The following is a 21,992-nucleotide window of genomic DNA, read 5'->3' as shown; positions in this document are numbered from 1 at the left end:
AACCAATAGTTATTAAATTGTATAAAGTTGGCTGCAGGCGTCCTTCACTTAGGCCATGCCATAAAGTCCCGTTTGACGTTACCAAGGGTCAGGTAATACCATAACCTGACTATTAAATACTTTAGTTTGGATTGGTTTATACATTAAATAATAAGGAAACTTAAACTTAATGTGGGTCCCTCTTGCCAGAAGAAGGAGGCAAGACCCTGAATAGGTTTATAAAATGAGTTTTGAGTTAGTTACATTCGAAGATTGGAAGGAAGGAGTAGTCTCTTCTAACCTATTGTCCACAATACGAACTTGGTACAATAAACTTTATATCTCACAAGTGCAACATTCCCTTTATTATTTCAAGGCGCATCTGTCTAATTTTGCGTGCGCAGCATATACATATGTACACGATTTCAACGAATGTGTGAAGGTTTCGTGTCATAGGTCTACGTAAAGACATTTTAAAAAATTGTATTTTTACATTTCAGACCATTCTATATCGTTACCCAGAAAAATGAAACTTTTTATTTCATTATGGCGTCAGCCACTGGTCACTTCGCTCGATTAGAAACACGTTTTCGGATGCAGTGAAATAAAATAACGTCATGGTCGTGGCTTAAAAAGTGATTCTAATTCATGAGCTTTATAATTCTCCTACCGTGAGTCACTTTTTCGGCATAGGCGTGAAAAATACGATTTCTGGGTCGGGATTGGACGATTGCAATGCTTCGGAAACAGGAATACTCGGAGAGTTTAGTGATTCTGAGGAAAAATGCCGTTGAGAGAAACATTTCGCAAGGGAATAAAATTATCTAATGACGGGAAAACATGATGACATAAAATCTTTTATAATCGAAATAAAAAATGAGGCTATTTCAATCGATTTAGATAGGATACTGACACGAGAATTTGAACGAAAATTGAAATCCTTACAGTAGTTTTTGAGATATTGAGAAAAACATAAATTTATAAAAGTTGCTATATCTCAGGAACTACTGAACTACTGAACTACCGATCGAGTTAAAATGACGCATCAAAGTAAAGGTTAATGATACTTATTATAAATTGAAAAAATTCGATTTTAGTTACAAATTTTACAGTATTTGTTTACAATTTTCTGGAATTAATCTTCAAAATTTCGACTTTTCCCGCCCATCCACACAGACGTGATATGAAAAATATCGTTTTTTCGCATTTCATAATAGTCTAGATAATTTGCAATTGAAATTAGACAATCGAAAAATTGCTCAATGACAAGACTTCCACTCAGAAGGAAAAATGAAAACACATCTATGAAAAAAATTTTCCAGAGACATTAAAATTATTGTATAATTTCACGTCGTTAGAAGTCGATAATAATAATATCCACATCGCGCCTTTTTAGAACATTTTTTACTTTTACTGACAATGAGGAAAATATTTAGTTATCAAAGTTATATTTTCTATTTTCTCGAAATTACCACACCGTCACCTAAATTTATCAAGTCAAATTCTTTTAGTCTCCAGAGAGTTCTTGCAAATCGTTATCAAGTCGATTGCATCATCAGTAATGACATGGATGTCATGACACAGAATGAAGTTCAACCCGAAATCGAATGAATTACATTAATTCCATTTAATTAAAAAATTTAATCGCTTATAATTCTCAACATAATTGTCGGCATTTCAGTTCGATAATTTAATAAACTTTCTCCGCAATTGGCGAGGATACTGTTCACCTCTGCAGGAGCATTTGACCGCCATCTCCAGCTCGACTTTTCGAAGCGGAAAAAAATGTAATGAAGAAGCAAAAAATGCGCTGGTGTATCGAGTCGTTAAGCCGGCGAAACGATCGTTTTTCGGTGTGGTCAGTTGAACGAAAAAAGGAGATTCAGTGGGATGAAAAAACCGTGTCAAGAAATCCAGTCGAGATGAAGTAAGAGATCGAATTATTCTCAAACGGTACTTCGACAATGCTTTGTCGACTGTAATTTTTTATCCCGGACTAATCAGCGCGATATTATATCGCAAGAATTGACGAATAACTTTGACGGTTGGGTGATAAAAATTCTGGACTGCGGATTCCGGTGAGATTATTTTTTTGGAAATTAGAGTTAAGGGAGAGTTTCAGTGAAGTCTCATTAACATTAATGATGGGAAAGGCATAATAAGATGGACAAATTAATTGATCGTTGAACTTTTTTTTATATGTACCACGTTAACCGTAGTGCACTCTAGCTATCAATCTAATATCACTCGAGATGTTGATCTGTCACTGTCTAGATTTTGACAAAAATTCGATGTCGGTTGAATTACGTGTTTGGACTTAATTATTACACTTGCACTTAGTTATTGAAAAGGGGTGAACTGATTGGTGGAATGTAGGATGACTGAATTGTATTGTAAATACCAAGAACACATCACACTTTAATTTGACCGGAGTCAATTAATTTTAATTTATTGTGGACCAGTCACTTATAAATAAAGAAAGTCTGTTTAATTTATTTTGTTTATGCCGACTGACGAGTAGGCAAGAATCTACACTAACATTTTGTAAATTTAACGAATGGAGATATTTTCATCGTCTTTTAACTCGGATGAGGATCACGAAAAGTGCTCTGTCTTCCACGAAGTTTCCAGAGGAACTGATCTTCTCTTTCCGTTTTGGTAAAATTTTTGGAAAAGCGGAGAGTCCTCGGAGGTGACACTTGTTTTTGTCACTATATGTCCCTTTCTTAATTGACAAACTGAGTAATAAACTGGTTTCGGGAATTTTCAAACCCTTCTGGACACCCAAAGGCTGACAAATCCATGATTTATGTGACGGCGATTTTCCCCCAAAAATGTTCAATAAAAGTTTGAAACATTTAGTTTATTGATGCAAAGTGCGCTTTTTTTAATTTCCCAGATTAAACGTTCTTCGATAGCAATTTCTGATTGGAAGAATCCTCCTCCCTCTGCCTTTTGTCCCTCCCTTTTCTGTTGCTCTAATGATTATGAGAATATCCAAAAAATAAAAATTCATCTTCAAGTTCTCCTTCTTTGCGTTGACTATGAAACATGATATTTAAACTTTTCATTATTAAATATTTATAATGTGACTAGACGTCGACGACTAACCTTTTAATTAAACGTTCAAGTCTTTTGATAAACTTTTCTGCCACTAAAAGCTATGAAAATCCACTGCGGTTTCAATAAAATTTGCATGTTTTTATGGTGAACACAACGTCATTGTTTAAAAAATTGATATTATCCTGCAAGAAATGACATTTTTTTCCTACCGACGCTAATAACCTCTAATATTTCCTCATTAATGATCATAAAAGTGAAAATTTCTTTGAGGGATTCTTCTCATCATAAAAACTCAGGAGCGATTACGAAAGGATGAAAGGTTTGTTATCCAACAAAAGTCGTAAATAACGATTAAAAAACAAATTTCCGGGTGTCCGGACGCTTGACATTTATCCGCCACTGTCGCTTCATGAGGATCAGAGGAGTCAGATAATTTCAGAGATTATATTCCAGTCATGAATATAGTGACACGACAACTTTCAGTTCAATTTTTTGGAAATGTCTCGAGATTGAGAAGAGAGAGTGAATTCGATCCGGGAAAAAATCCTGACGAAAAGGTAACTGTCCGTCGTTTATATTCAACGGTACTGACTATGAAGAATTCATCCCACCGTGAAAATTAACAGCAAAAACGAATGTGCGAGAAATATTCGGTGACCAATCAGGCGACCGATGTTATTTGACAGAAGTGATGTGACGGATACTTTACACATTATTATTATTATTTTTTATTGAAAAGAGCAAAAACAATATGATTATATTACAGACCTATATAAGTCTATATCAATACTATGAGGTCATTGTTTCCTGGAGGGACCGTCTGCGTGGTTTTACGACAAAAACTCCAGTTTATGTTTATTAAATAATATAAAGAAATCTTTGTTCATTTTTTTTTTTTTATTATTAAACAGTTTTAAACCTGGTGGGTTTAATTTGCATACAAACGGTAGGACACAAGAAGGTTATATTGCTTAAATTCTTATCGAACATTTTTCTAGAAATTCACTAATGATCATAATAGATTTTTTCTCTAGTCTGGCCAAAAATTCCCCAGAATAATACGGTGGAAATCTTTGTTCATTGAAAGAAAGAAACCATGATGACGATGCCTTGGTTTTTGAGATTTTAAGATCGTTTGCTCAGTTTGTCGACTGCTCTCGAAGTGTGAACACATAATCATAGAAATAAAACTGCTTTTGCTCATATCGTCTATTCTTTTCATTAACCTGGCTTTCAATTCTTAAAATCTAATATTTTCTCTTTCATTTCTAGGAATTCGATTGATCGGATTCTTCCCAATGGGTCCGCACCAATGTGGGGAAACCTCGCAAATAGACATAGATGGTACAGGGATGGGAGTCTGTACAATAGAAGTACCTAGACAGTCATATTTTGGGGGTTTATGAGATGTCCACATGTGACAGGGGAATATTGTTTCTATCCAGCGAGGTTCAGAGACGCTTGAACCACGTGACGCTGCTATGGGCTACTCTAGAGTTCAGAGAAGGTAGTCAGAGGTTAGACGAAGTGTCAGAGTTTAGATCAGAAAGTTTAGAGTGTAGACGAGGTGTGGAAAGAGTGCCATCCTAAGTGTTTTGTAAGAGTAGCGTATTGTTTAACTTAGAGTCAAGTAGTAAAATAATAATAAGTTGTAGTGTTTAATAGTGGATAGTGGTATAAATAAATATATATCTGTTAAATGATTGAGTCTTTGCGACAAACTCCCTTCGACCCACATATCCCACATCAATTACTGATTAATTATTAGGAACTTGCAAAATAGTCGGAAAATATTTAACAATGTTGAATATTTGCTCATTATTTCCCCATTTAACCTCTTTCGCTTGAAAAAAAAAAATCCATTTTTTTCAGTCCACTAGAGGATTTTCGTTAAAAATTTGTCTTGAAGCCAAGTTCCCTCATTCCGTTTCATCGTTATGTCTGCAATTCTCGGTGCTGTTACTCTCCAGATAACTTGGAAAGTCAAGGAGATTAACTGTACAGTTTTATGTAAAACAGGGGGAACCACAAAGGCTGGGCACGAAGTAAAAAAATTAGAAAAACACCAGTGCTCAAGTGGCAGAAATACTTGAACAAAGTTAACTTTTTCATTCAACGAATAATTATCGAGGAAAAACAGCCGCTGAAAGAAGCCGATCAGAATGTTTGATTGGAATTACGAACATTTCATTTTATTATTCTAAGATTTATCTGGAAAAACAGCGATAAAATTTATGATTCAAAAAAAGAGGAAATTCAATTTCGCCCCTCTTATCATGGATTATTACTGATATTATTCATAGTCAAAATATCAAACTAATATTGGAACTGTAAAATTCTATTATTTTTCAAAAAAACACAATTATCTCATGGAATGTCAAGAAAGTCGGAATATTATCGACGAGGAAAATCGAGATAATTTATTAACAATAAAGGTAAAACAATGTGAATACTGCTGGCGAGTTAGTAATTGTTTATCAAATGTAATAGTTCATCATTTGTAACAAAGTATACTATTTATATAGTAGAAAAATTTTAGAAAAATCGATTTATTTCTAGTAGAACACTTCCAAAAACCGTGAACCGCGCACCAACAATTTTTTCTTCCTCAAAATAAAATGTTAGAACCGTCACGGCTTATCTAAGTCTTGTAGAGGTGCGAAGTTGTCGATAAGGTAGGTGGCTGTACCGGCTGCACGGAGGGAAAAGTCACAGAAAAATTACTGTGCCGGGCACTAGACGTGAGGTACAAAATACTAGGAAACTTGAATATCGAGTATTCTCACATAAAAATTCCTATCAATACCATAAATTTTGTAATACAATTTGTGATTAATGATATGTGACTTCCTCAAATTTATGAAACAACACTATGAAATTTGGAGGTCTTCAATTTTTTATTTTAGTTTAAATGAAAAATTGATAGAAATCCTTTAAAAATTCCTGTCTAAATCAGTTTATTTTATTGTGATTCCTCTTTTACCGCACAGCAATTTTTTGTTAACTGATTATGATTAACGATGCGCACCGAATATATCCGATTATTGCCGACGTTAAACTCCGTCATGGGACTTGTTGCATCAGCCATGTTGCGTCCATTTCCCTTTCGCGCATTAGACCAAAGAGAATTGACTGAAGTAGAGGCTCAGTTCTGGGGGTTTGAGTGACCCCAGTGGCATCGTAGTACCTCACCCCAGAAGAGGAAGGATGTCTCCCTTTGTTTAATACAAATAATTCTTAATCTTACTACACACAATTCTCATTTTCAAAGTTTCTTTGAAACCGCGAATCAAGAAACCATTCGATTATTCTGTCAAAAAGTAAAAAAAAAATGGTAGAACCGAACCTGGTAGTAGGGTTTGGTATGACGCCTTCCCAATCTCCTTAATTTTAAGTGAAGCATCTCCATAGCCTCCTTTCTGCACAGCTTAATGTTATCTAATTTCAATGGAAAAAAAGCATTTCGTGGACGCAGAGGACTACAGCTCCATTTTTAAATAGTCTCTCTGACAACGGGACTGTTATTGACGAATTGTTGAGTCGGTTGACGGGCAGACACCCCAACATTGCGGGTGGCGCCCTGCCTCTTCTGGGGTAAGGTACTACGATGCCATTGGGGTCACTCAAACCCCCAGAACTGAACCTTTACTTCAGTCAATCCTCTTTGCATTAGACATTGACTTTTTACGAGGTCAACATAGAAATTTTGTTTGTCACCCTTGAAGAAGTAAGTTATGATTTTGAAAACGTCAATTACATTTTTTCGAAAAACGTAAATTATGATTTTAAAGAACTAGATTATGAGATCCGACCTCCTAAATTACGTTTCTATTGGGACGTAAAATACGAGGTCTAAGCTCGTAATTTGCGCTTCTGAAGCAGTCATTTATGAAATCTCAATCACGTAAAACCTTGACTGATGAAATCGAAAAAAAAATTTTTCTTTCGAATAGAAATCTTTACGTTTCAGGTGATTCTGAATCACCTATCCCCAACTGTCGGAGACATTTTTTCAAAAATATCTCAGGGCAATTCCCGAAATATTGCCAACGGCGCTTATTAAACCAATAAAAAATTGCAAGTGTTAAATTGCTCAATTTTGCCATTAGCGTTTTACAGCTGTAAAGATTGCGAGCAATTTGATATTTGCAGATTTTTTATTGGTTTAATACGCGTCTTTCGTAATATTTTCGAAATTGCCGTGAAAGATTACTGAAAAAATGTGTAAGCAAGTTGGGCCCAGATGATTCAGAATCATCTGAAATGTCAAGATTTCATATTCGGGAAAAAGGTTTTTTTTCGATTGCATTTACGCTTTCATCAATCAAGGATTTTACGTGTGTGAGATCTCGTAAATCACGAAGGTGGACCTTGCCTTTTACAACCCGAAAAAACGTAATTTATGAAGTCGAATCTCGTAATTTACGTTTCCAAATTCGTAATTTACGTTTTTTGAGACATAATTAACGTTCTCAAAATCATCATTTATGTTTTCAAAATCGTACTTTACCTTTTCAAAATCATAATGTACATTTTCAAAATCATAATTTACGGTTTCAAAATTATTCTTTACGTTTTTTGAAATCATAAGTTATAAGATAGTAACTGAGAGTTTACAAATGTAAACTCGTCATTTAGGTTTTAAAAGTTGTACGTGACGTTTTAGAAATCATAATGTAAGTTTTCTAAATCGTATTTTACGTTTTTTTAAATTGTTATTTTCATTTTCGCAATTATTAATTACATTTTTTGAAATCGTAATTGCCATTTTTTTCACATTGTAATTTACGAGATAGTAACAGGTAATTTACGAGTTTATCCTGATAATTTTTTTTTTAATCGTGAGTTACGTCTTAGAACGCGTAATTTACGTGTATTAAGACGTAATTTATATTTTCCAAATCGCGATTTTCGTTTTCCAAATCGTAATTTACGTTTTCCAAATCACTATTTACATTTTTCAAATCGGAATTTACGTTTTCCAAATCACTATTTACATTTTTCAAATCGTAATTAACGTTTTTCAAATCGCTCTTGACATTTTTCAAATCGTAATTTACGTTTTCCAAATCACTATTTACATTTTTCAAATCGTAATTTACGTTTTTCAAATCGCTCTTTACATTTTCCAAATCGTAATTTACATTTTTCAAATCCCTATTTACGTTTTCCAAATCCTAATTTACATTTTAAATCTCATATTATAACCGATTACTTTTTTCTGTATCCTTCCACCGCACTCATCAGAAAGGTACTCCCCTGTCTCCACACCCATACCTACCGGCCAGTAATTTTTTGAGCGAGCGCGTGGTCCCAAGCGGTCACCCATCCAAGTACTAACCCAACGAAACGCTGCTTATCCCCGATGTCCACCGGAGCAACACCCCACTCCCCCAACCATTATTCCACTCGCTCCCTCACGTCAATTTTGTCCCATATATTTAACCTACCGCATTTTCGGTCGTTTTACATGTCAGACAATTCAGCTATCGGCAAAACATATTTACTTTACTTTATTATTTTTCATAAATTCAACAACTGAATATTTCTACTCCATCCAACAACTTCCCCGTTACCAAACTCACACGATAACTCCAGACGGTTAAAAAACCTTCGGCCGGAAGTTACGCAAATATATTGTAGAACTGTTGATAAAGTATGCCATGTGCCTGTGATGCCCGCATATCCAAAGTAGGCAAAAGGCTTGAGCATTAAACCGACTTTACGAGGACACACCGAAGCCATTCACACAAGCAACAATCATGTACATACACGAATAAATGTATGATTGTGTGTGCTACCTGTCACCTGCTACGACGTCCTAACGGTAAAATCAAGCCAGGGTATACACCTTCCAACGTAACAGGTGCCCAATGCTCTCAGTTTATTCTCCATCCTTCTCACTTCAATGTTTTGGATCCACCTCACTGACTTCCACCTCAGGATAAAACTCAGCGCTGCCTTCGATGCATTCCACTTCCCTCATCATTAATTCCAGTACAGCGCATGTACCTCACTTTTGCCTCTTGTTCATTTTTTTTATTTAATTTATTTTTCCGTTGTTTCTTGTGTTTGAATTTATTTTTTAACGTTTACTTGTTCCTCTTTAGGCGGGTTTTTCGACGATGTGGGTCAGTGGCCCATTAAAATCGCGTGACCGCGATGATCGTGAGATCGACGGACTCTTGGCTGGATATGATTCATGACAACGAATTCAATGAAGATGTTTAATAGGTTTTTTTTTCTTTTGGGGGAGACTATGGGCCTGATGAGGCGGGAAGAGAGATCGAGTTTGCTGAAGTCGAAGACGGAGTTTGATTGTGTGTATTGAGAGTGCTTGATGTGTGTGGATAAAAATGAATCATCTGTCTATAGCTGTTATAGTTTTTATAGTTTTCTCCAAAGAGTGACGAAATGTTTAGAATGGTTTTAATAAATAGAACCAGAGAAGAAACAGAAAGGAATTTGTTGGGATTGCAAAGTTATCATTGCGCATGACTGTTGCGTGACGTCATGTCACGTGTAACTCCTGTAACGGTTCAGTAGTAAAGGACCCTCGAAACCGTCGATACGTTATTAGAGTGTACTCCAATTTGTATTACATAGTTTATTAAATATATTCATTGTTTTATCATTTATAGTGAGGAATCGTAAGGTACTATTTACTACACCCTTCTAACAGAATTAATGAACAAGGGCCTTTTGTCAAATGAGTCTAGAGTGTAAAACCTTTGGTCATGAAGAGTCAGTTGATCTGGAGACATCATACGAGAAAAATGTACCTTCTGCGTGCGATAATAAAGAATTAAAGTCGATAACTAAGTCGTTTTTATATTATTGAGACAATCTCTATCCATAATCCAATACGTGAGTGCGTTTTGAAGATGTTTGTCGTTTTTGATTTTAAGAAATTTTATTTTTCTGGCGAATAACATTTTGTCATTCTTTTACCGGTTTTCGGAGGCTTTTTTTTTAAGTTTTCCACGGAAATTCCGGGAATTTTTGAGATTGTATTTGCACTGAAAGTTCGGATTACAGAATTTAAGGAAATAATACACAGAATATTTATATTCCATTGGAAATTATAGTGCAGAAAGGAATTCTTGTCTTCGGGTGTTTTAAAATTCTGGGGGTTTCAATGGAACAGGAATTTTAAGGGGTTTTAACTCATAAATTCTTAGTGCGGTTGTTCGGAAAATTTGGAATTTGTAGGATCGCAATTACACTGAAATTTCATATTTGGGATTTTAAGAAAATATTACACTGAACATTTAGATATTCAATCGGAAATTCCAATAAACGAAGGATTTCTCGTTTTCGGGTACCTTAAAATTCTGGGAGTTTCAATTCAACAGGAATTTTTAATGTGTTTTAACTCATAAGTTGTTCTTAGTACGACTGTTCTGAAAATTCAAAGGCGAAGTGCTAAATCGAAATAAAAGTCGACTGATTGTTCAGTCGAATTCTTGAAGAATATTTAAAAATCTAACAATGACAGGTGATTTTAAATAAATCGACAGCGATTGAAGGAAATTTCTTTGTGTTTCTTAGTAAATCTCCAAAGTTGAAGTATCTCTACTATTTTATAGAATTCAAAGATTATCAAAAACTATGGATTTTCACATTTCAGGCTGTCCTCCATCGTTTCCAACCAAAATCAGACTTTTTTTTCAAGTCCAGACTGAGCAGAAGCTTCAATCGTCAATTTTTACCCGCAACGTTGAACAGAATACTCAGATAATTACAATTCAATCTCGAAAACTTGTTTCACGATAATGCAGTGAATATAAAATAAGAGGAAGAAGGTATCTCGACGAGTACAATAGCTGAAGAGTGTTCCGTAGGTGCAACCGAGTGTTTCATAGAGGACAACTTACGCAATTAGTTGTGCTCCCAAGGCAAAGAAATGCCTGAAGAATGGAGAGAAGATGCTAAGCGTTTTCACGGCCTCTGGCGAAGAGAAAATTACAGCGATTATTAATTCAACCCATCGTGATTTTACGATTCATTACTCAGAGAATATGATTGATCGTAGAAATATCCATATGAGAAAACATCATCAACCAAATGCATTCCATTTACCTCATTTTCAAGTCGTTTTCCGTGAACTATTCTCTGAACAATATGACTGATTAACAGCGATTAAAATGGACATTGCAATTTCACACTTGTTTGAAAATCATTTATTCTTTTTTATTGCTGGCTTGATGTTGTTGGACATGCTATGGAAAAATTAATGGCTTGTTAGCAACTTGAACCATTAACACCGATTTTTTCAAGCAAATAATTAGAACGTCCTATAACTAATAATTCACTGGATTTTGTAATGAGTGATAATCTCACTGGAAGAAAAGAATATGCCAATAAACTTCGCTAAATACTGATTTCAGTCGTCGAAGAAACGGAATTGCAAAATTGAGTTGAGTTCACAGTTCTAGAGGAGAAATTATTGTTTGGGATATTTTGTATTGGAAATGGGACTTAATTAAATATACAATGCTGTAGTTTATTATTATAATTTGTTTCGCCACAAAACAATTATAATTTGATTGTAGATATTCCTCTCCCGACTCCAAAAAAATTGTAATTTTGCTGGTAAATAATGTAGAGTGGTCGGAAATGTAATACCAAATCTTTTGCAAATATCACGGTCTTTTTTTAGTTAAAACAAGATTTAAGTGGGTAAAAAAATTCAAAAAAATTTGAAATTTTGTCAGATGGAGGTTAAGAGTTGGGGGTAACTCTGCACCCAGATTCGGCTCGATCGGTCGAGTAATTTTTCAGATAGCGTGATTTGTTTATAATTCGTTTTTAGGAAATATCTCCAAAAGTAATGGAGGTATTAAGTTTTTTATTTTTTCATCTTTTTCATCACGATTGGATCTATTGGAATCAATCAAAAATTGGAAGCAAACCCCGAATGAAATCATAGTTATTGCTCCTTTGCTGTTAAAAAATAGTAGATTATGGCGTAGGGACGATAGGTGGAGCATTGTGAGAAGTATGAAGTTTGCAGCACGACTCACAATCCGACCCCATCGTCCTCATGCCATAATCTCTTTTTCGTTATGAAGGCCTATGGCGGGTGGGTGAAGGGGCGCGAGCACCCCCCCCCCCCCACTGAAAGACCGAAATAGACCTAACTAAAAAACATTCTTTGGAAAAATACATAACCATAAACAATATAAACTAAGGAAAACGAATCTTAATCGAAATACTAAAAAATAAATAAAGCTTTAATATTATAAAATGCTTTTTGATGAAAAAACTTTTGAGGTTGAGGTTCGGATCTGTCCCTGAAAGGTTCTGGTGTCCCAGAGAAGTTACATGAGCTGATGCAACCGAATCAGTGAATCGTTGCTCTTCACTGCACATTTCACGAGAAAGCACGTCTTCTGGAGTTTCAGGAATAATGCGATTCATTGTCCTTTTTAATAATTTTCACTCATTTGATACTGTTGTATTGCTATCGCTCAACTGTCATGTCACTCCGAAGTTACGAGAGTCTCCGTTAGAGGCGTAGTAAATCGCGTTTAGCGGAGGGTAGGTAAGCACCTATACTCCTAGGAGCTGCAATGTATCTCGGAGGAGTCCGGTCTTATAATATTTAACCTATCGTCCTCAAACCAGTCGGGTAGGAAGCACTTTCCACGCCTCAGTAACGAAAAAAAAAAATTTTTCATCGTAAAAAAAACGCCGACAAAGTATGTCTCGATATTTTCTCCTAGAATGACTCATTGTATAGAAATAATTTCAACGGTTTGTGCGTTACCATTCTCAGTTGACAGACATACGAATGAAAAATGACTTCACATCTCCTCTTCTCTGCGAATCCTCATAATTCTTTCCTCTGCCAAAAATCAAACATATGCTCTGAACTGGGTTAACGGGACATGTTTTCTACACCGCGGAAGATCGGCATCCAATCACCTATGAACGTTTTTTACCTCCACTTTATGTTCTGTCACACTCCCAGTGAAAGAAAAAAAAACACCCTTTCATCGTGTGTAATACCGGTATGCGAAAAAGCGCACCTGTTCCGCGAGTAGAAAGTGTCCAAATTCCTTATTGGGGAGACGTCCGATGTGTAATCTCAGTGACAGTCTCTCATCATTTCTTTTTTTTTTAATGCGTAAAATGTTATTTGACACTTTTTATTCTCTATTGCACGATCCCTGGTCAATTTCACACGGGAGTTTGTTGCGGCAAAAAATGATACCGATTTTACCCGATTATTTCCTGGAATTATCGAGATCACTTTCGAATTTAATGAAAACGTTTGAATGTTCATGAGAAAATAGTCGTCGAGAAATACAATTCTCGTGAGATTCTCGGTTCTTTCGTTCAGAATTACGGTGCGATGATTTCAGAAATCATTTTCCTATTATTTTTTTTCCTTTTATTTGTTTAAAGTGCGGAACTCCAGAGTTGGCGTCTTTACACTATCGTTATTTTACATTTTATGTACATTATTTTAGATTGAAATATTGAGGTTTTCAAATTTTTGATTATAATTTTTTGAATATTTACATATGTCTTCGATGAAATATTTTTTACCGAAAATAAATTCATTGATCTTTTCTTATAGGGATTTTATGGCATATGAAAAAGGTCGTTCTGAGGCGACGGAAATAGTGACAGAAAGACAACAGTTCCATAAGAAAGGAGATGAAGAAATGAAATTTACAATTACAAAATTTATTATCGTGTTTATGTATTACGCAAAAAGAGAGAGAAAGTGTTATGAGATTTTTCGAGATCGCTTTTGGGTAAATTGTTTCCACGTGTTGATGAAAGTAATTGAACAGAAAAATGCTTTTCGAACGAAATGCGTTGAAACACTAATGATCACTTTCGAATTTAATAAACACGTTTGTATAATTATGAAAAAATAATGGCCCAGGAATGCAATTATCATGAGATTTTCAATTCTCTCATTCAAAATTCCATTGCAATGATTGCATAAAACATTTCTCTATTATTTCGTGTGATAAATTTGAAGCTAATGCGTTCAGCAAAATTTCCTAATATTGTCCACAGAGAAAAAAATCTATTAATCTTTTCTTATAGAGAATTTTATGGCCTTTGAAAAAGGTCGTTTTGGTGCGATTGAAATAATGACATAAAGACAACAATCCCATAACGAATGAAATTAAATTTACAATTACAAAATTTATTATCGCGTTAATGTATTATGCAAAAACAGAGAAAGTGTTATGAGGTTTTTGAAATGGCTTTTGGCGAAATCGTTTCCGCTCATCGAGGAAAGTGATTGATGAAAAAAAGAAACAGGACTTCGAGGTGAAAACCGAAAAACTAAATTATTTGTTGTCTACTTCATTAAAATATTAATTTTGCTAAGGATTTGAGGTCTTGGCAGGAGAGTTAATTATTTTACGTCTCTGAAACGCAAATATAGTTTCTTGAAGTTCCTACACGAAGAGAAAAGTCTGTGAAAAATTATAGGGTAATGTGTTTTACTCACACATAAAAATTGCCCTTAATACCTTAAATGTGTAACATATTTTGTAATTGATAATATGTGGCTCCGTAAAATTTATGAAATAACACTATAAAATCTGCAAATCTGTTTAGAAGTGTATAGGCATATGACACGAAACCTTCACACATTCGTTGAAATCGTGTATATTCTGCACACGCGAAATTAGACAGATTCGCCTTGAAGTAATAAAGGGAATGTTGCACTTGTGAGATATAAAGTTTATTGTACCAAGTTCGTATTGTGGACAATAGATTAGAAGAGACAACTCCTTCCTTCGAATGTTCGAATGTAGCTAACTCAAAACTCATTTTACAAACCCATTCAGGGCCTCGCCTACTTTTTCTGGCACGAGGGATCCACATTAAGTTTAAATTTTCTTATTATTTAGTTGTATAAACCAATCCAAATTAAAGTAGTTAATGGTTAGGTTATGGTATTACCTGACTCTTGGTAACGTCAAACGCGACTTTATAGCATGGCCTAAGTGAAGAACGCATGCAGCCAACATTTCTTTTACAATATGTGCTAGAAGATGAGCTTTGGAATTTTATACAATTTAATAACTATTGCTTCAAATGCCTCGATACTGAATATATAAAATAATCGCGTGCACACGTACAGGGTCCCAACAAAGTCAATCATCATTTATTTGAGTGTAAATGAAAAATTGATAGAAATCCTTCAAAAATTGTTGATGAAAATCTTGATCAGTTCATTTTTGTCATTCTGCTACATTCAGCCCGTGTCGAAAAGTGCCTTTTTCTTACTTGAATACGAAAAGTCAAAATTTGTAAACGAAAAGACTTTTCATTTACTAGTAAACGAAAAATGGCAGAGTTAGTCACTCCCTGAATGTAACATCACTAACAAAAAGTATAGTTCGCATATACGTGTAACGGGATGTTTTAACTCGTGTGGTTGGCAGTCCTCGGCTTCGCATTGGACTGCCAACTTCGCACCCGTTGCCAGCACATCTCACTTGTACCGAAATATACTATTTATTGTAACTTCCTTCATTTTTTACTATACCACACAGCAATTTATCAGTATCTGGTTATGTTCGTTAACGATGAGCGCCGAATATAGCCGATTATTGCCGACGTTGGACTCCATCGTTTTTACGTAGCTGATATAGAAGTTTTCCTAAGCCGATAAAGAAATTTTATTAAGCAGAATAGTAATTTTTTTCCGCTCTGCAGTTTATCGCTGAAATTGGGAGACAGCACAGTAATCTTTATTTATTTGTTTATTTATTAGATTTCCAGAAAATTTATTTATTTATTAATCTTTATTTATTTATTAGGTTTCCAGAAATTTTATTTATTTATGGATCTTTATTTATTTATTACATTTCCCAGAAACTCTCAGAGAAAATCCTCAGTTCCTCAAAAAACATTACAAACTTTTCAAGTGCCTATTTTTCCAAAGAACGTAATATTTTTATTGTATCTTGTGATGACAAAGCTTCATTCTAAATCACTATCATCCGCCAGTTTAGTTACCGCACCATCAAGTCTTTGTCTACACCACAAGAAAATTTCTCCATGAATCATCGAAAGTATTTTATAAATCGCCTTTAAATGATATCTTAATATACTCATTCTCCTTCGCGATTGAATGCATTACCAAAAGTCATCGGAAAATCTCTCTCCCTGTCCCGACTAGTCTCGATATATTGCTTGCAAAATTCGCAATTCATTCCGCTTTCGAACCCCACAACTGAAGTAAATTCAGCATAAACTTGTCATCTTCATCGAGGTCACATTTTCTCCTTCCATATCAAACTTCTAGCCAAAGATCAATTTCTACGTTCCTCAAATACCCATTAAATTTTAATAGTTTTTCGTGTCTTAGCAAAAGCGATTTTTCACTCTCGACTACTGCATATGCTGGTCTGACAAATTGTAGTGATTATTTTTCCCATCCAAATCTTGGCCAATAGGATTGCACCATTCGACGTTATTTTGTATAGTCAACACGGTATTTCAGCGGATATTCTTGGAAATTTCACTGGAAATTTTGCATGTTGATATATATAAAAAAAAACAAATGTTGAAGTAACCCTCAATTGTATCTGACAGATTAATGGCAATTCGTTGAAAATTATGTCTCATGGTGCAATTCTATCGGCCAAGATTTGGATGCAAAAAATAATCCCCCGAATACCACTCGAACTTCGAAATTATCTGATATTTCCCTCAAGGTTCCCTACAAACAAATAAGCTCGTCAAGTTTTCCAGAAAAATCACTCGCGCTTCGCGCTCGTGATTTTTAAACTGGAAAACTTGACACGTTCATTTGTTTGCAACGAACCTATCGGGAAATATCCGATAATTTCGGAGCTCTTGTGGTATTATATGCGATAACTTCCTCGCCTCATCGCCTGAATTCTTCATTTACTCTCAGAAGGAAAATCTTGTTGCAACAAATTGGTCGGTTACTGCAATAAATTGGTGAACGACAAATGATGTTTTAACTAATTTTATTGGATTATTTTACGTTAAGATCGTAGAATTAGTTGAAAGAGAAATGACGGTTACAAAAACAAATCAACGTGGGCGGCGCCGAAGTGCCGCCCGAGTGTTTATATAAACATAAACAATGATTTCATAGGAAGAAAGAACAAAGTGTTTATATAGACATCAACAATGATTTTATAGGGAGAAAGAACAAAGTGTTTATGTAAACATAAACAATGATTTCATAGGAAGAAAGACCAAAGTGTTTATATAGACATAAACAATGATTTCATAGGGAGAAAGAACAAAGAGTTCTTTCATTTAGGTCACGAATATTCTTTTAGGTTTTGTCATCAGTTTTTAGTCTCGTCTAGAGACTAGAGAACAGACATTTCTTCCTCATGTCCTTTCGAATGAAGATAAAGTTAAAGTTAAATCCACAGCATTTTATATTCACTTATATACCCCATATTCAATAAATTGACTGAAATAAATATATCGCTACATAATGAGTACTTCGAGAAAAAAAGAAAATTCGTCAGCAGAAGATTTTTTTCTCATAACGCGCCTAAAAAATTCTCTGTCGAAGATCTTTCGGAAATCTTCAGACGAATCTTCAACGGATCTTCGGAAGATCTGTTGGAGTTCACACTCCATAATTACTAAAGTCAATCTTATGTTTCACAGTTTGTTTACGTTGTTACTTGAAAAGTCTTCGATTTTGAATTGTGAGAAGTGTGTGAACAAGTGTTCGGGTTTTTTGCTTTTGAGTTTACACATTCGTACAAAAAGTGGAGAACTTGTGGGTCCATTTCGCCATAGACAGACGTCCAGGATTTTTGTCACAGGGTATTAGTCGATCCGAGGGCTTCGTAGACATGTGGATATGTCTTCCTAGGAATAGTTTCAACTACAGAAAAGTTTGCACTCGATCATGTTGGAAAATTTGAACGCAGCTCTTCGGTTTATCTTCCAAAATCAGTCGACAATGTTTATGACGTGTTTTGAAAAGTCTCTAGAAAAGGATTAATTTATGATAATTCGTCCAGATGACCCCAAAAGATCCTTTAGAAGATCTGTGAACGAAAATATTTCTTTAGAGATGTCTTCGGCGTAGAGTTTCTTACGAATATTTTCCGAAGTCGAATTCCGAACATCTTAAGACATAGTATTTGCCAGGACGAGGGCCATATTGATCTTTCCTCGCGTCATGCCCCTCCTCACCTTCGGCTTGGACAACAATAATTTTTCTACGCGGAACTTGAAGAGTGTTGATTTTACTTTTAAAGTTTTCGCACGCACTTCAGTCAGTCTCAGAAAAATAGAATGTAATGCGTACGAAAAATCAGCTTTTCCGCACTTGTATTACAATATGTTACGAGACCGAATGCGCGTTTCGCGCGCCCTATCTTGATTTCCCGCCTCAAACACATTGACCAATTAGGAGAAAGTCTTACACATGAAGTTACTCGATGACTTCTGTGGTTAATTTAATTTAATTTATGTGCTTGTGCTTTCATAGACTGATGAAGGGCGATCACACCGTAAAAGAACGAATGTGAAAGTCGTTGGTTATAAATATGATGAGAGAGGTAACTTGATTCACAATGGATGCTTTTAGGAACACGAACGTTCTCGCCTTTTCGACTAATGCGAAACTTCATTCATTTAATCGGCCAATGGGAAAGACCTTACGCGATTTCGACTCGGACGAACTTCATTTATGTGCTTCTGCTTTCATAAATAGGATTTGTTTGCAGTTGATTCAAATTCTTCTTCTTTCTCCTTCATCTTCTTCCCCTTCTTCTCCTTCTTTCTTCTTCTTTCTTCTTGTTTGTTGTGGCATAATATGCGGAAAGTGGTGTTTTGCGCACGCGGAACAAGTCCCCACTTTTAAGTTATCGACATACTGTGAGTGAAATGACATTTTACGCACGCTGCGCATGCGCAAACCTCGACTCTCCGCACATTGTACCTAAATATATTATTTTGCAACATTTTAGGGTGCGTAAAGTGCTGATTTTAGCGGCCGCGTGCGTAATATTTGAAACGTGTTTAAAGGGAATTTTCGGAGATTTTCGCATGGTTCAGAAAGTATTACAAAAATCGTATGTAGTGCGCATGTGCTCACGAAACTGAGTTCTTTACGCACTTGTGTCATAATAATCTATTTCGATCCGAGTGCAGGGAAGTGTTTTTAAGCTCTTAAGAGCTTTATATGGCGCCCCGAAGACGAGTTTTTCAATTCTACGAATCTAAAAACGCTTTTCTCACGCATATCCAACACTATTTTACGGCACGTTGTGTGTTAAGTGACCTTCTACGCAAGCTCCGCATGCGCAAACCCCGATTTCCCGTCCATCGTTCCAAAAAATATCATTTTGAAACATTTTAACGTTTGTAAAGTGCTGATTTTACGCACTGCGTGCGTAAAATTTGGAGCTAGTGTTTATACTGAATTTTGAGAATTTCTCGCATACCTTAAGAAGCGTAGGATTTATTACATAAATCGTACGTATTGCACATGTGCTTTATGCAAAATAAATTCTTTACGCACTTGTACCGCAATATTACCTTTTCATCCGAATGCAGGAAAGTGTTTTTAGGCTCGGGGGAAATGTATAGGGCGACCTGAAGTATTTTTGTTCCATGTTATAATCTTACGAGTCAAAAACCCCTTTTCCCACGTATAGCCAACACTATTTTATGGTACACTGCGGGTAAAGTGACATTTTACGCACGGTACGCATGCGCGAATTCCAGAAACCGATTGCTACATGTCCACTCGTTTCTGTTCTACAACTTCAGCATTGACTTCTCGTAGACAAAAAATGTAGGAAATTAAAATTAAAAAGTAGAGAAAAATAGAGAAAAAAAAATAGAAAATTGAGCTCACTATGAGATTATCCAACATAAAAATTCGCAAAGTTATAATACTATACTCCATCCTCCCCATAACTCACCGCTGATCCTCCAGAGAAAGAGGCATGAATGAAAAAGAATAATCATAAAAACTCCGTTAGATTTTTATTTGGTCAAGTGTCGGTGAAAAAAAAAATAATAAATGCGTGGGACGAGTTTACTCACCCGAGGAGGTGTCCCTGGACGGTCGAGAAGGTCGTGGACCGAGTGGATGATGTGACTGGTAGGGGGGCGGTGTCGCTGCGCTGTCCGAACCGATACCACTACTCGCTGCACTACGTGTACCACCTCTGTCGATGGCTGTATTACCACCCACGATTGTTTGATTCAAACAACGACGAAATTCAATCCCCGCTAGATTACCACGATGCCGATGGACTGTGTCGTAGTCACGGGGCGGAAGAAGAATTGGGCCTACGTCGTTATCACCTGCATTACCTCGACCTACATCAAACAAGAAGAAAATTATTTGATTAAAAGACGAATTTTATCCACTCAATTTTGAGGCATTTCACATCATCATTTTAGACTAAAAATTGAAAACTTCCGAAATTAATCGTTTAATTAAAGTCGTTACGAATGCGATCCGTTGTTGTGATGAAAGAAAGATAATTTTTTTTTCTTTTTTTGTTTTATTGTTTAAAGTGTGTTTCGTCGTTGATGCAAAGAAGGAGAAGTTGAAAATGAATTTCAATTTTTTGGTACATTTATAATCATCAAGGCAACAGAAAAGAGAAGGAGGAAAGGCAGAGGGAGGAGGAATCTTCCATCAGAAATTACTGTCGAAGAATGTTCAGTCTAGGAAATTAGGGAAAGAGCACGTTGAAGCAATAAAATAAATGTTTCAAACTTTCATTGGACATTTTTGGGGAAAAATCGCCTTCACATAAATCATGGATTTGTCAGCCTTTGGGTGTCCCGAAATCAGTTTATTACTTAGTTCGTCAATTCGGGAAGGGACATATGATGACAAAAACAAGGATAACCTCCAAGGACTCTCTGCTTTTCCAAAAATTTTACCAAAAAGGAAAGAGAAGAACAGTTCCTCTGGAACCCTCGTGGAAGACAGAGCAAATTTTCGTGATCCTCATCCGAATTAAAAGACGATGAAAATATCTCCATTCGTTAAATTTACAAAGTGTTAGTGTAGATTCTTCCCTACTCGTCAGTCGGCATAAACAAAATAAATTAAACAGACGTTTTTTATTTATAAGTGATTGGTGTACAATAAATTAAAATTAATTGACTCTAGTCAAATTTAAGTGTGATGTGTTCTTGGTATTTACAATACAATTCAGTCATCCTACATTCCACCAATCAGTTCACCCCTTTTCAATAACCAAGTGCAAGTGTTATAATCAAGTCCAAACACGGAATTCAACCGACATCGAATTTTTGTCAAAATCTAGATAGTGACAGATTAACATCTCGCGTGATATTAAATTGATAGCTCAAGTGCACTACGGTTAACGTGGTACAAAGTGTTTGTACTCTAATTTGAATTTTCTACACTGTCGTTTGTTGCATTTCTGTTGAATGTAACGTAGTTACTCATTTTTACATATCTTATAATTTAAATTGTACGCTGAGAGAAAAATATAACTTTGCTAAATTGCCAGGATTTTCATATTAAGAATAAAACTGTTAGTATTTTTTTATAAATTTTTCTAGATTAGAATCATTTTTGTAAACTCCAAGAGTTGATTTTCTCAGCAATGGAACAGCATTACTATTGCACTTTTAGATGGATTACGATTATTCTAGATTTAGTTCTAGATTCAAAGTAGACTGCCCATTGGACACAAACCCACCTAGAATATTTCAATTCATATTAACTTTCGTCTGGAATTTATTTCTGATTTATATCTTAAAAATTCAAGGCACTTTTACACTAGTTTGAAGTGAGAGCGCAGGCGGTCCACACGCTTACCAGGCGCCAATGAAATTCAATGTCGTAACCCACACTCTCTCCGTGAATAATGGAAATACGAACGAAACGGAAGAATAAATCTATATATTTTTGATGGAGTAACGAATTTCGATGCGGAACTTTTCTCCATATTTTA

At 35.4% G+C, this 21,992-nt stretch overlaps 1 protein-coding gene and 1 long non-coding RNA gene across 8 annotated transcripts in view; one reads left to right on the top strand and one right to left on the bottom strand.

Moving 5' to 3' along the window:
* The window catches only part of LOC135168181 (uncharacterized), a 114,609-nt gene that overhangs the window by 25,093 nt on the left and 67,524 nt on the right, over positions 1-21,992 (bottom strand). For 5 of the 6 annotated variants that reach the window (XM_064132128.1, XM_064132123.1, XM_064132124.1 and 2 more), the window contains one exon: positions 20,092-20,370. The exons of the other annotated variant lie outside the window; for it this stretch is intronic. In XM_064132128.1, coding sequence (XP_063988198.1) covers positions 20,092-20,370 — 279 coding nt within the window. The remainder of the gene's footprint in view (positions 1-20,091; positions 20,371-21,992) is intronic. 6 annotated transcript variants of the gene reach the window in all.
* LOC135168183 (uncharacterized) lies at positions 8,555-14,792 on the top strand. 2 transcript variants are annotated; one of them, XR_010300008.1, is made up of 3 exons: positions 8,555-8,908; positions 9,153-9,697; positions 10,673-14,792. It is a non-coding gene; the product is annotated as an uncharacterized LOC135168183 (long non-coding RNA). The 2 variants fall into 2 exon arrangements; XR_010300007.1 differs by having other exon boundaries at positions 8,556-9,050; positions 10,673-14,791.

The sequence above is a fragment of the Diachasmimorpha longicaudata genome, chromosome 12 (genome assembly GCF_034640455.1).
Source record: "Diachasmimorpha longicaudata isolate KC_UGA_2023 chromosome 12, iyDiaLong2, whole genome shotgun sequence".
In the NCBI taxonomy this organism is placed as follows: Eukaryota; Metazoa; Arthropoda; class Insecta; order Hymenoptera; family Braconidae; genus Diachasmimorpha; species Diachasmimorpha longicaudata.
The sequence above is the reverse complement of the archived record's forward strand: the minus strand, read 5'-3'. Positions and strand labels throughout refer to the sequence as shown.